Here is a 12,049-nt window from a genome sequence, read left to right as displayed (position 1 = left end):
GTTTTACAGAAATAAAAAACAAATCTGTTTTTTTTTTAAAAAAAATTACGCCCTCCCCCCGGACCCCACCTTCCACTAACCGACCCCTTTTTTTGTTTTCCAAAAACAAAAAAAAATTGTTTGATTCTCTTATATGGGCTGGATATGGATTCTCATGTTAACTCATTTTATCCATATTTGTATAAGCTTAAATAAGTTGAAGATCATATTAGCCTATTTAAGAAAGAGGAAAGAAAATATGAGTAATTCATTTAATTTAATATGGGAAGAATGGTTTCATTTCATTTATATGGCTGAAATTGTCACCCTAGTCTGGAATCCATTTAAGTTTTTTTTTAGAAGGGCCTTTTATGAAGGAAAGAGTTTCAGTGCTCAAAACGACCTACAGGTCGTAAATGCAATTTTATAACTTATATGTTGTTTGAATTTTGTGTAAAATGAAAAGAAATTAAAGATTTAGATTATTTTAAAAGGGTTTGTTTGTTGGGTTTGTTATGGATAAGTAGACTCTTAATTGTAGGGTTAAAAGCCAATGCGGTCCAACAAACTAATGTCACTTGTTTAATGTAACACCCAAAAAAAATTCAAACTAAGACTCGAACCATCCTTCATAGTAAGTGAGATTTTTGTAAGGAATTTAAAATTTCTTGAGTTTTAAGGTCACTAGATGTAGCACCTTAAGTTTCAAGAATAGCCAAAGAGAAAAGCATTCAAGTCTTTCCTAAGTTTTCTTCAGTTTTGGGTCAACTTCAAATGACCTAACTTTTAGTACAAAATGAGTTAGGAGATCCATAAGATATTAAATTAAAGCCCTTCAAGTCCTATTTCTTAAGCCACCGAATTTGTTTGTTTCCAAGCTCTGAGTCAAAATTTATGATGAATTTATCAACACCGTGCAAACCTGGCAGCACCTCCGCGATGGTTCTGCGATGCGGAGCCAATACGGACTTTACTACCCGGTGAAAAATGATTTCAACTACTAACTCATTTTAATTATTTCTTTAGAGGTATTTTAGTCCTAAAACCCCTTAGAAGTTCATCTAAATTGCCCTAAATGTGTGGAAAATCAGTTTTCACAAATCAAACCCTCTCATTCACTCCAAAGATTCTACACTCAAGAAATTCAAGAAAAGTTAAGGTCAGGGTTCTTCTTTCCAGATTTTCCATCATGATTTTCAAGAATATGATTATTTCAGGTATGTAAGCTTTCATAGTGTTGGGTTCGCTCATCCACACGCAATTATGTAAATTTCATCTTTACATTTGTTCTAAAAGTTGAAGCTTTGATGCTCTTGATATGTATTCTTGAATTTGATTTCGTTCATGAATTGGGCTGAGATTGATAAGTTCTTAAGGTTGTTGTGTCAATTTAAAGAGTTTTTAGAGTTAGATTCTAGTGAACATGTGCAGGGTATCTGAATCTAAAGAGAGATTGAGTAATAAAATTGAATTTAGACAATTTGGGGTTAGAAAACGAAGATGGAAAAAGTCGAGTGTGATCTGGCATCCAAGTCCGCGTTGGGGACTTGCTCCCCCTGTGTACAAAAGTTTTCTTCTCATCGCTTTTAGGACTCGGACTCCTAAGTCTCAAAATTTAATTTCGCAAGTAATTATTTAAAACATCTCCAGGTCGCAGACTTGTTCCAAGACGGTGATTTTATGACCTTTTCTCATGTTTAGCTATCTAAAAATACTCTTAAACGTCACGAGATCTTTCCTACCATAAATCACATAATCACATTCAAGGTAGAGTTAATATTTAAGTTTTGAGAATTCATTCAAACAATCTAAGAGAGTCCCTTTGAGCACTTTTGAGGAGTCTTCTACTACTTCTAGTAATTTGTTTCAAGGTTCGAGTAAGTGAGTAAGAGGATGAGTAAAAAGTGTTCATGATTCTAATTTGTCATCACAAGATCTTTCATATAATGAACCATAACTCTTAAATTCATAATTCACATTAAAGAGAGATTAAGAGTGAAGTTCAACAAATGTCTTTGGGTTCAATTGTGAATCCTTTGAGATCAACTATTAATTTGAGCTAAGATTCGAGGAAGTAAGTAAGAGAATGAGAAGAGTTGTATACATGAGTTCCAAGTATTTATGTAAATCTTCGAGTTGAGTTGTTCATGCTCATAAATTCCGCATGGACTCCATAAATTTGAGTATTATGGAGAGGAGTAGTATCTTCAAGTTCTAAGTCTTGAGTATTGAGTTCATTATCCCCTTTGAGACTATAATTCTAATCATGGGACAAATACATGTTCCCATGAAGCCCTTTAGTTGAGTAGTGCATTCTCATAATTCCGCATGAACCCTATAAGTCGAACAATCTTGATATAAGAAGTGTCTTTGGGTCCTTGAGTTGAGTAGTTCATGCTCATAATTCTGCATGCACCCTCCAAGTTGAACATCATGAAATCATGCATAAGCAAGAGATCACAAACCTTGAATTCATAATCCAATTCAAGGAAATCTAAGATCAAAGTCAAGAGAAGTTAAGAGACAAGTCTAAAAGTTAAGAGCAAGTCAAGTGAAGTTAGCAAAGTTTTCAAGGGTCTTTTACAAACGTTTTAACTTTGTTTTAAGACTAAGAGTTTCAAGTTAAGCTAAAAGTAAAGAGTTGAGTTCACTTCTCAAAAAGTTATTGAGAACTAAGTATTCCCCCAAAGAATTTATAAATGTATTCACATTTAAGATAAGAGTAAACTGAGATTTCCAAATGAGTTTTGAGCAAGAAAAGGGAACATCGATTCTAAGAGAGCTTTTAAGCTAAGTGTTGAGTAATTATCTCAACCAAAGAAAGAAGCTTGTTTTAAATATATGAGATAAGTATGTTTTTGGAGTAGCATTGAGCACCGATATGGGGATGCGAGTTCATATTAACTCAAGTCTCCTTAAAACCATGTAGTCATCATGGGTAGTAAATGATCATACTTTTTATATGATTCCTTAAGTTAAGCTAATGGATCCACTAATTTAAGTAAGGTCATATGTCAATGGAAAGGCATAGGATGGTCCTTGGCAGCGTGAGGTAAAACCATGTACCATCACTTAGGCTCATAGTGGTGGTTATCGATTAGAGAATCTCCCATAGAAACTATATTACTTTATTATATAAGTAGAGTTGAGTTTGTTAGTACATTTTCTTTAACAAACTAAGTTGTTTTTGTTGTTTTATAAAGATTTCCATAGATTGCATGTGTATTCTTGTTTTATATTGAGTTGAGTATTTAGAGTTGATTTCTTTTAAGTCGAGCATCATATCTTTGAAGTCGAATATCATATCTCTGAGTTGAGTATCTTATCCTTAAGTACTTTTGAGTTGAGTAAGTTTGAGTATTCTTGAGTTGAGTGAGTTAAGAAAGGTAAGTATGTTTCTTTTATCAAGATTAAAGCTTATGTTATGCTTTAGAATTTCTCTTACATGCTCGTACATTCCATGTACTGAGTCATTTGGTCTGCATCTTCTCATGATGCAAATATGGGTATTTAGGATCATCAACAAGAGTTTCATTGATACATGCGAGAATTTGAGTTAGCTATGGTGAGCCTCCTTGCTTCGGGAGAATTTCATTTACTTTTCAAGTTCAGTCAGGATGTCGTCGGTCTTGTCCCGACTTCCATCATTATCAATTAGAGGGTTCATAGATAGTGAGTATAGTTGAGGAGTCTGTATTGATCATTTATTTTATTAAATGTTTTAAAGACTTAAATTGACTATTTATGGTGAATTAAACATATTATTTTCTTTTGAGTTAAAGTTTTGTATTTTAGTTTCATGAATTTTATTCTATTTTAAGTTTTTACATGCTTAAGTTAGTTTTCCGCTTGTAGTCAGCCAAGATGAGGGTTCGCTCAGGGACCAGCAATGGTTCTTGAGAGCCGGCCACATCCAAGGTGTAGACGCGAATCGTGACATTTAATTAGAAGACCTCACTAATGACATGTCAACATTCCATTAAAAGCAACATTTTAATGTTAAGAACAATTTTGATCCATAGATAAAAGAAGTGTTTTTTCAAACCATTATTAATACGTTGAAGGACATTTTAACTCTCTTATGTTTTTGAGAGAAAATAGTCAAAAACAGGTCTCTTTTATCTCTCCTCCTACTAGATCCAATTATAAAATTCTAAAACTAAATAAAAGGAAAATCCACTCCAGAAATATCACGAATGCTATTAACTTCGAATTGTATATTTTATACCTAAAATAAAAATGATTATCAATAAAATTAAAATGTTATTGCTTATTAAAAGTAAATATTACCCTTTATCCATATCACCATTTGAGTAGATTTATATGCTTTTGAAAAAAAAGGATTGAATTTATTAGATATTTTCTAATCAAATCTATTAAAAACAGATAGAAAACTATATTTTTAAAAAAAAGTATAAGTATAGAATTAACTTTTACAATATTATGTTACTTCACTCTCTTTAAATTCACTCTCTGTGTTATATCACTGTTGAAGAAGGAAAGAATTTCAATTTAAAATATTTTAAGGGATCGTTTGATGTAATGGGTAAGGAAAAATAATTCTCGAATAAGTTTTTAGTTATTCCTTAGTTCTTTATTTGATTAATAACTATAATAAGTTATTCCTAAATACTCTCTTAAACCCACTTTTTATACATCACTTTTACATACATGTATAGTCAAATAGTTTTTAATACCATTCATAATAACATTCACAATCTTCACTACTCATTATTTTTATGACTATATATTTTTTCATTAAAAAATTACAGTAAATAAATATAGTTTTAATTTATAAGTATATTATACATTGAATTTATTTAACTAATTCTTATGTTTATTTATATTTTGATATCTCTTAAAATATTCACTCCGTTGTTTAATTACATATTTTTAACTAAATAATTTTTAAATCACTTGAAAAATTGCATTTTATATATAAATTAAAATAAAGATAACTAAATAATTACAATAATGAGTGATGCTTAAATGAGTGACATCAATAATAAGTCTTTTTAACTTTAACAAACTTAAGATTGAAAATTTTATTTATAAGCTAAATAAGATAGTTATTTTATACGTAAAGACACACTGTATAATTATGAGAATGTACTCACAAAAATAATTACTCTAAGTAAGATGAAATTTATATTCTTAAATGGAAGAAACTAAAGCTTTCAAAGATATTAAGAAATAAATTAAATGGATGATATTTTTGTAAGCAAACAACTTATTTTTAGAAATTATATCATGCATATTATTTGAATATAACAAATCAAACAACTAACTTTAAAAAAAAACCTCAGCAATTAATATGACTAATCTCATTATAACTAATTTCATCATAATTAATTTCAACACAATTTTTCATCAAACCAAATAACCTTGAAAGCTAATAAAGCGTCTATAGAATATAAGTGTGTAGTTGAGCGTTGACTCCGTTATTTTCTCATTTTTTAAGAAAAGGAAATATGGAGTTGGTGCTATTTCTTTTATTCCCGCTAATCCATACAATAATACAATTCCCAAAACCAAATTCAAAAAAACAAAAATGTCCGTTACAAATAGACCCCAAAAATTCCCACCTCCATCAACTCCTTTAAACTAGGGTTTTGAGGTTACTGTTAAACCCTAAATCCCATCGAATTCTTCCAAAATCAAGCTTGAGAAAACCCCATTTAGCTTTCATTTACAACCTCAAAAATCTCTGTCGATGTGTTCATCAACAAAGGGCTTTGAGCCCATGTTGAAAGAATCAATCAATCACTTCTTGGCCTCATACCAAAATGGAAGTTGTGATTTCTCTGTTTTTGAGTCCATTTTCTTTCGTTTAGTCCAAACAATGCCTGACCCACCTCTTGAAATTACATGGTTTTACTCTGCTGTCACTTTTCACTCTTCAAAATCAGCTGGTTTCAGCGAAACCACAGTTGCTAAGGACTTGTTTCAGTTGCTAATTTCGTGTTCGGGTTCGTGTAATGGGACGAAAAAGATTGCCTTGCTTGCCCCGTTAATCTATGTGTTGTATGATATCGTGTGTGAGTTTTCGCGAAATGGGCTGTGCTTGACTAGTGAAATTAAGGAGTTGGTAGAGAAAATTGTTGATTATATATGTCTATGTTTGGTTGTGCCTGAAAATGGAAATATGATTGATGACGATATTGTCTGTTTTGAGGAATTGGCTGGGGTTTGGATGGTTCATTTGGTTGGGAAGTGTGCTAAAGTTGAGGAGAACTTAGGAGTTTTCTTTCCGATTGTTAGTGTAGAGGTTCACAAGGGTCAGAAAAGTAGGCGAGGGATCAGGGATCTAGCTGGTATCGTAATGTGCGAGGTGTTCTTGCTTGCTCTTTCTTTGAAGTTCAATATGAGGTTTGTAAATGAGGATTTCCAAAAGAATGCACGAAACTGGGCAATTCACACTCTCAAGCAGTTCCAAAATACTGAATTTTTAGGTGAGTTCTTGCTAGTTCAATACCTGATTATGTATCACAGCTCATTGTTTTATGCAGTAACATCACCTTGCTATTCCGACCAGTCATAAAGAGATAACAAAATCCATATCAAATTTTGTAAGAAGATGGGCACAGCCCAATAATATGTCGAGCATAATTTTTTATGGGGATTTAGGAGGATACCAGTGTCATCGGCTGACTAAAATTAATCCACTTAATATGCTTATATTTCCTAACAAATAACCAAATAATACTAATCTATAGGGGTTTTTTTCCTAATGTCTTTCCAAGTTTCTAAATGTATAGGTCTTATGATATCACGTCATATTGTCTGCATCATATGAATAATTAAATATCATTGTTCTTGTATTTGTATGCCTTTCTGTACTAAATTCCTTGAGAGGTTGGCTATAGTATGTTTCAGCAGAGGTATAGGTAGGCCGAAGAAGAATTGGGAGGAGGTGATTAGACAGGACATGACACACCTTCAGCTTACTTGGGACATGACCCAAGATAGAAAGATTTGGAGGTCGATATAAGCGTAGAGGGGTAATATGTAGCCAAGAGATCTTATTATCTAAATTTTCACTATTACATGTTGTTTCATTTGTCTTGTTTATCTTGGTATTTTGTTGGCGAATTTTTTTTCTTTCTATCATCGTTGCTTGCATATGTTTTGAGCTGAGGGTTTATACAAAATAGTCTCTCTACCTCAAAAGTAGTAAGGTCCGCGTGCATCCTACCCTCCCTAGATAACACTTGTGGAATTATACTGGGTATGTTGTTGTCCGTACTAAATTCTTTATTTCACCAATCAATTAGCTGTAGATGTGGCTGGAATGTTGAAAACAAATCCATTTTTTCAGTCCTTCAATGAAGAGAAAATTATTGTGTTGAGGACAACCCTTTATCGAATGTTGTGTGTCACTCATTTTTGCTTGAGTTGATGTTAATTTTCCATGATGCCTATACTGTATAACCCAAGCTTGGTTGTACACCCTTACACATTCATCTTCTATTATAAATCCCTTTGGAGTTAGTTAGCATAGATGTCCAGTGTATTGGGGTCAATGTGGTCTCATTGCAGGTAGTCCGACTTATATCTTTTTTGCTGGTCACAGCTGGAATTTATGGATAAAAATGTTGATATGCTAATAGGGTGCGAGTTAAGTTGGTTGTTAATCACTAAAGCTGGGAAACCTTTAATCTTCATGTGCTTGTGTTGTTGTGACTTGGCTGAGGTTCTTCTTTTATTTTTGAAAAACTAAGGACAGCACATCCAACATATTCTCTGTCCCATTTTAGCAAGAGATATAAAATGCTAAGGTTGTACAATTTTATTTCCATCAATTTTCTTTTCTTTTGATTTTTTGGAGTTCGGTTGATGGTTTGTGAAAAGAAGCTGCTGCATGTGAAGTAAGGCTGTTCAGCTGCTCTTGGAATTCCTTTTGATCAGCTAGGCATTCTTCAAAAGTTCATTTCACGGAACTCTATTTCCTTTGAAGTGCGATTTGTTTTCAAGCAACTTATTCTCTATTTAAATCTTCCATGTGCATATGCATAAAATTTTCTATCTATGAATACTGATGCGATTTCCATGAAATCTCAACACTTGCATTTGCTAGAATTGCTACTTTTAGTTGTATACTAAACAGTACACATATCATAATGGCATGCATATATTCCATGGGACTTTGTAATTGAGTTGGAAAAGCAAACAGCAGAATAATCATGTTAGGGAACCTACGTGAAGAAAAGCAGTTGTGTGCTTTCCAGAAAACTAATCTTGGCAAAAGTGGATAGATCATTATTTATCTGCCAGCATCACTTACCCCCCTACATGTACCATGAATAAGAAACTACATGGAACTTAGAGTATTCGAACCTCCAATCACTATGATCCTTTCTTAGGTAATCTATTTTGAGCTTTGACTTCATTGCATGACAAAACCTTTGTAAACTGAATTAGCTGCACTTTTTGCTTTGCTCTTTTTAAGCCGAGACATGAACTTCTTTTTATACTTAAAATAGTTGTATTTTTAGTGTTAGAGTGGGATTTGAAAGCCAAGAAATGTATTCAAGCTTTATATTGACAATATTTCACTTGATTCTTGATGGCTTTTAGTTTTTACTTGTTGTAGATATGCTTCTCAGAATTCTTTTGGAAAAAAAGCTTGTGGTCACTGCCTTATTGGTACGTATTCATGACAACCTTCATTATCGCAAAGATTTAAGAGTGGATAGCATGTACGATGTCCCAACAAGGTCCATGCTCTGCTGTGCTCCCCACTCTGTTTGTATGTGTACATTTCATGTTTTATACAGGTTTTAAGGATGTATCCAATCCCTGCTAATGCACATAAATTTGCAGATCAGGTTGATTTCTGTAAGGCTAGCTCTTCACTTTTTGTTTTCAATATTTATTGCTGCAGAGTTCTGAAGATGCAGTTATTCTACAGAAACTATTGTACGATGCTGTGATACTGGTTGATCATTCATTTCTAAGTTCTGGCAGATGGTTTCAGATACCGGAATCCTCTTTCAGGAACTTGGTTCTGCTATGGTCCTTAATAGCGGATAATGCAATACAGTTTGCTAGGTAGAGGAAAATTGCTGCTCTAAAATTTGAAAAGAAGCTTGTTAACTTGTTATCTGCTAATAAATGTGGGAATTGTTGGGTTTTAGGGAAATCTGTGATCAAGATAGGCTGAATGCTTATGCAAATGCTTTCTCTGAGTCTCAGCTACCCAGTGAGTTACTTAAATGGGTCTCCGTCCAAGCTGGCATAGAAGAAAAGCTGAGAAATCCAAAACTTATGACACCTAAAGCTCTCATAAGTATGTCTTTTATCTAGTCTTGTTTTATATTCGAGTACATTAGATCGTTTTGATTTTGCTTATACCTAACCATTTTCATATTTTTTCCTTCCTATGAGGCTGAGGTTTTAGAAAATTGCAGACCATAGTGATGCTCTTCAAAATCAATAGCAAATCTACCTTGTGAATAATAAATCACACTTTTTCTCCATTATCATGTTCGTGTTTTCTAAGATAAGTTGCATGTATCCACAGAGTGGCTTTTTGTCCTGGAAGACCAAGGTCTCTGGGTGTTTGATCATGACAAACTGAAGTTCGATGCCAAGGCAGCAATATGCATTTCAAGGCCGGACTGCTTTCTCCCTGAAGTTCAGCCCAGAAAATGCATTGGCGATGAGGAAATGGACGATTCAATGGACAAAACATTCTCTAATGCTTACTTCTGTAAAGATAAATTGCCTGTTGATGGTAGCAGAAAGCGCAAAGATCTAGTGAAGGACACCGATATAAGAGGAACACCAGTCAAGCTTGTTAAGTATAATGTTCATGAAAGTCCAAACAGAGAGAAGTTTCTTCCTTTCTCTGATGAAGATATGGAAGTGATGGGGTGATGGAACCAAAGCTTAAATTATGTATATATGTAGCAGTGCTTGGACCCTAATTGGCACAGTGCATAGTAGTATATCACTAACTCAGAACAGTTGCCCCTCTTGGGGAATGTATCGATACAATCGAAGCCTTAGAGACCTAATGTCTTTAAAAGCATACTTGTTTCATTATGTTGTATCAGGTAATGCCTTTGGAAGTGAATTGTCTTTTAACTTTTGACCCTTCTTGCCCCATGGACAACACTTTTGACATTGAAGATTTTGCTCATGGGGCAAGCAATGGTTCAAAAAAAGTCGAAGATTACTCATTTTCAAGATCATTGGTCACTATTGGTCCTTGGACCTAAAAAAGTTATAAGATTTAATAGAAGATTATTGACTTTAAAAATTGCAAGAGATTATTGACTGAGTTAAAGATTACATTTTTTTTTTTTATACGATGATTGTTTGTAAACAATACAAAAGATTATAAGTACAAGTCTAAGTGAACTACAAAAATTTGAGCTTCATTGACAACAACATTAATAAACTCAAAGTTATTATATAAGATGATGTAATGCGATCATATGCAAAAATAGAGATCTAACAAGGTTGGGGTTGAATCTTATAAGAAATAGGCGTGAAAAATACAGATCATGAATGTTGAAAGATTTGATTTTGAATTAACTAATAAAATTGTTGAATTATTTTGATAGCAAAACTTAAAAGAACTAAGGTTGTTCCCCTTTTATAGAGAAAATGTTGTGTTCTAGGTTTTATACAACTAACGATAATAGGATGGTCTAGATATGTACTAGATCCCTACACTATCGTTCAATCTTTTTGATATGTCAAATAAATTCAAAACACTATCGTTCAATTTTTTCGATATGTCAAATAAATTCAAAACACTATCGTTCAATTTTTTCGATATGTCAAGTAAATTCAACTTATCCCTACACTATCGTTTAATTTTTTTGATATCTTTTGATTGCGTTAGAAAAAAGATAATGTATGAATTAGTTGTTTATTATTTTCCTTATTTTTAGGTACATTTTTTCAACATATTTTCGGTAGTTATACACTCTAATTGATATTGATGTATGTATGACTAAAATATGGATATTTATTTCATTAGTAAAGGAAAGAATTATAATGCATGCATTAATATGATCAAAGACATAATTGTCCTTCGAAATATTTTCCAAGTTCTTTTCACCATATTTGTGGAAGATATTTTATGAATAAATATTTTTTTTAGAATAAAGGACTAATACAAAAAATGGGGTCTAATTTTAAATAGTTTTTGATAGAAATTGATAAATTTAGACATTCTCTTAGGTATAAAAGTATTCATATTTTGTCATATTGCTTTATTTAAAATAACATTAGGTAAAATTGAGCATTGAGCATGTTTACTTAAAAAGGGAAAATTAAGGAGATAAGCAAACATATACTAGTTAATTAGCTAGCATATCTATAGTTTGAATTAATTATCACTCGCAATCTCTTTTTAGCTATAATGACAAGCGTCTCTCCTCTCTTATACATATGCAAATACTTATACATATACAAATATATGACAAACATACAAATACAATTCGACTCTCTCCACTCTCTCGTTCGCCTTTCTCCTCTCTCTCCTAATCTCGCTCACCTCTCTCTTCCCTTTCCCAATCTCGCTTGTCAAGTATACAAATATATATGTATACCAGTTACATATATACAATTATATAACATACAATATACATATACTATTTGATAGATTTACAAGTACAATTCGCCTCTCTCCACTCTCTCGCTCGTCTCTCTGCTCCCTCTCCCAATCTCGTTTGTCTCTCTCCTCCATCTATCAATATTGCTTGCCTCTCTCCTCCTCTAACATGTAGCTACGAATATTATTAGCAAATTTCTCCTACTTAAAACCATCTATTTGAAGCGAAAAATAGCTTTTTAATTAGTGTTCAAAATCTCTTCAAAATGAATTAGCTAAAGTTGGGCTAGTTGGCCCAACCCATTTTTAGCTATTTTCTGTCCAATTCATTTTAGCCTAACTAATCTTTGAACCAATTTAGCCTAATTAATTTATGGGCAACTTATCGAATTTTCACTAGTTATGAGTTAATTACTTAGATATACATTAATTTGTAATCGATTTTGGTATGTCTTGTCACGTCTAAATACATGCATTTCGAAATACATTCATTCGTCTCCC

At 32.7% G+C, this 12,049-nt stretch overlaps 1 protein-coding gene across 1 annotated transcript; it reads left to right on the top strand.

Annotated features, from left to right (window-relative positions):
* Positions 1–5,488: 5,488 nt before the first annotated feature.
* On the top strand, positions 5,489–10,057 carry LOC107027078. The gene is made up of 5 exons (XM_015228245.2): positions 5,489–6,431; positions 8,573–8,625; positions 8,864–9,030; positions 9,117–9,268; positions 9,503–10,057. The coding sequence occupies exons 1-5, from the start codon at positions 5,693–5,695 to the stop codon at positions 9,856–9,858; spliced, it is 1,467 nt and encodes a 488-aa protein (XP_015083731.1). The 5' UTR covers positions 5,489–5,692; the 3' UTR covers positions 9,859–10,057.
* Positions 10,058–12,049: the final 1,992 nt, after the last annotated feature.

Source organism: Solanum pennellii, chromosome 8 (assembly GCF_001406875.1).
Source record: "Solanum pennellii chromosome 8, SPENNV200".
Taxonomy (NCBI): Eukaryota; Viridiplantae; Streptophyta; class Magnoliopsida; order Solanales; family Solanaceae; genus Solanum; species Solanum pennellii.
This window is presented reverse-complemented; position numbering and strand designations above follow the sequence as displayed.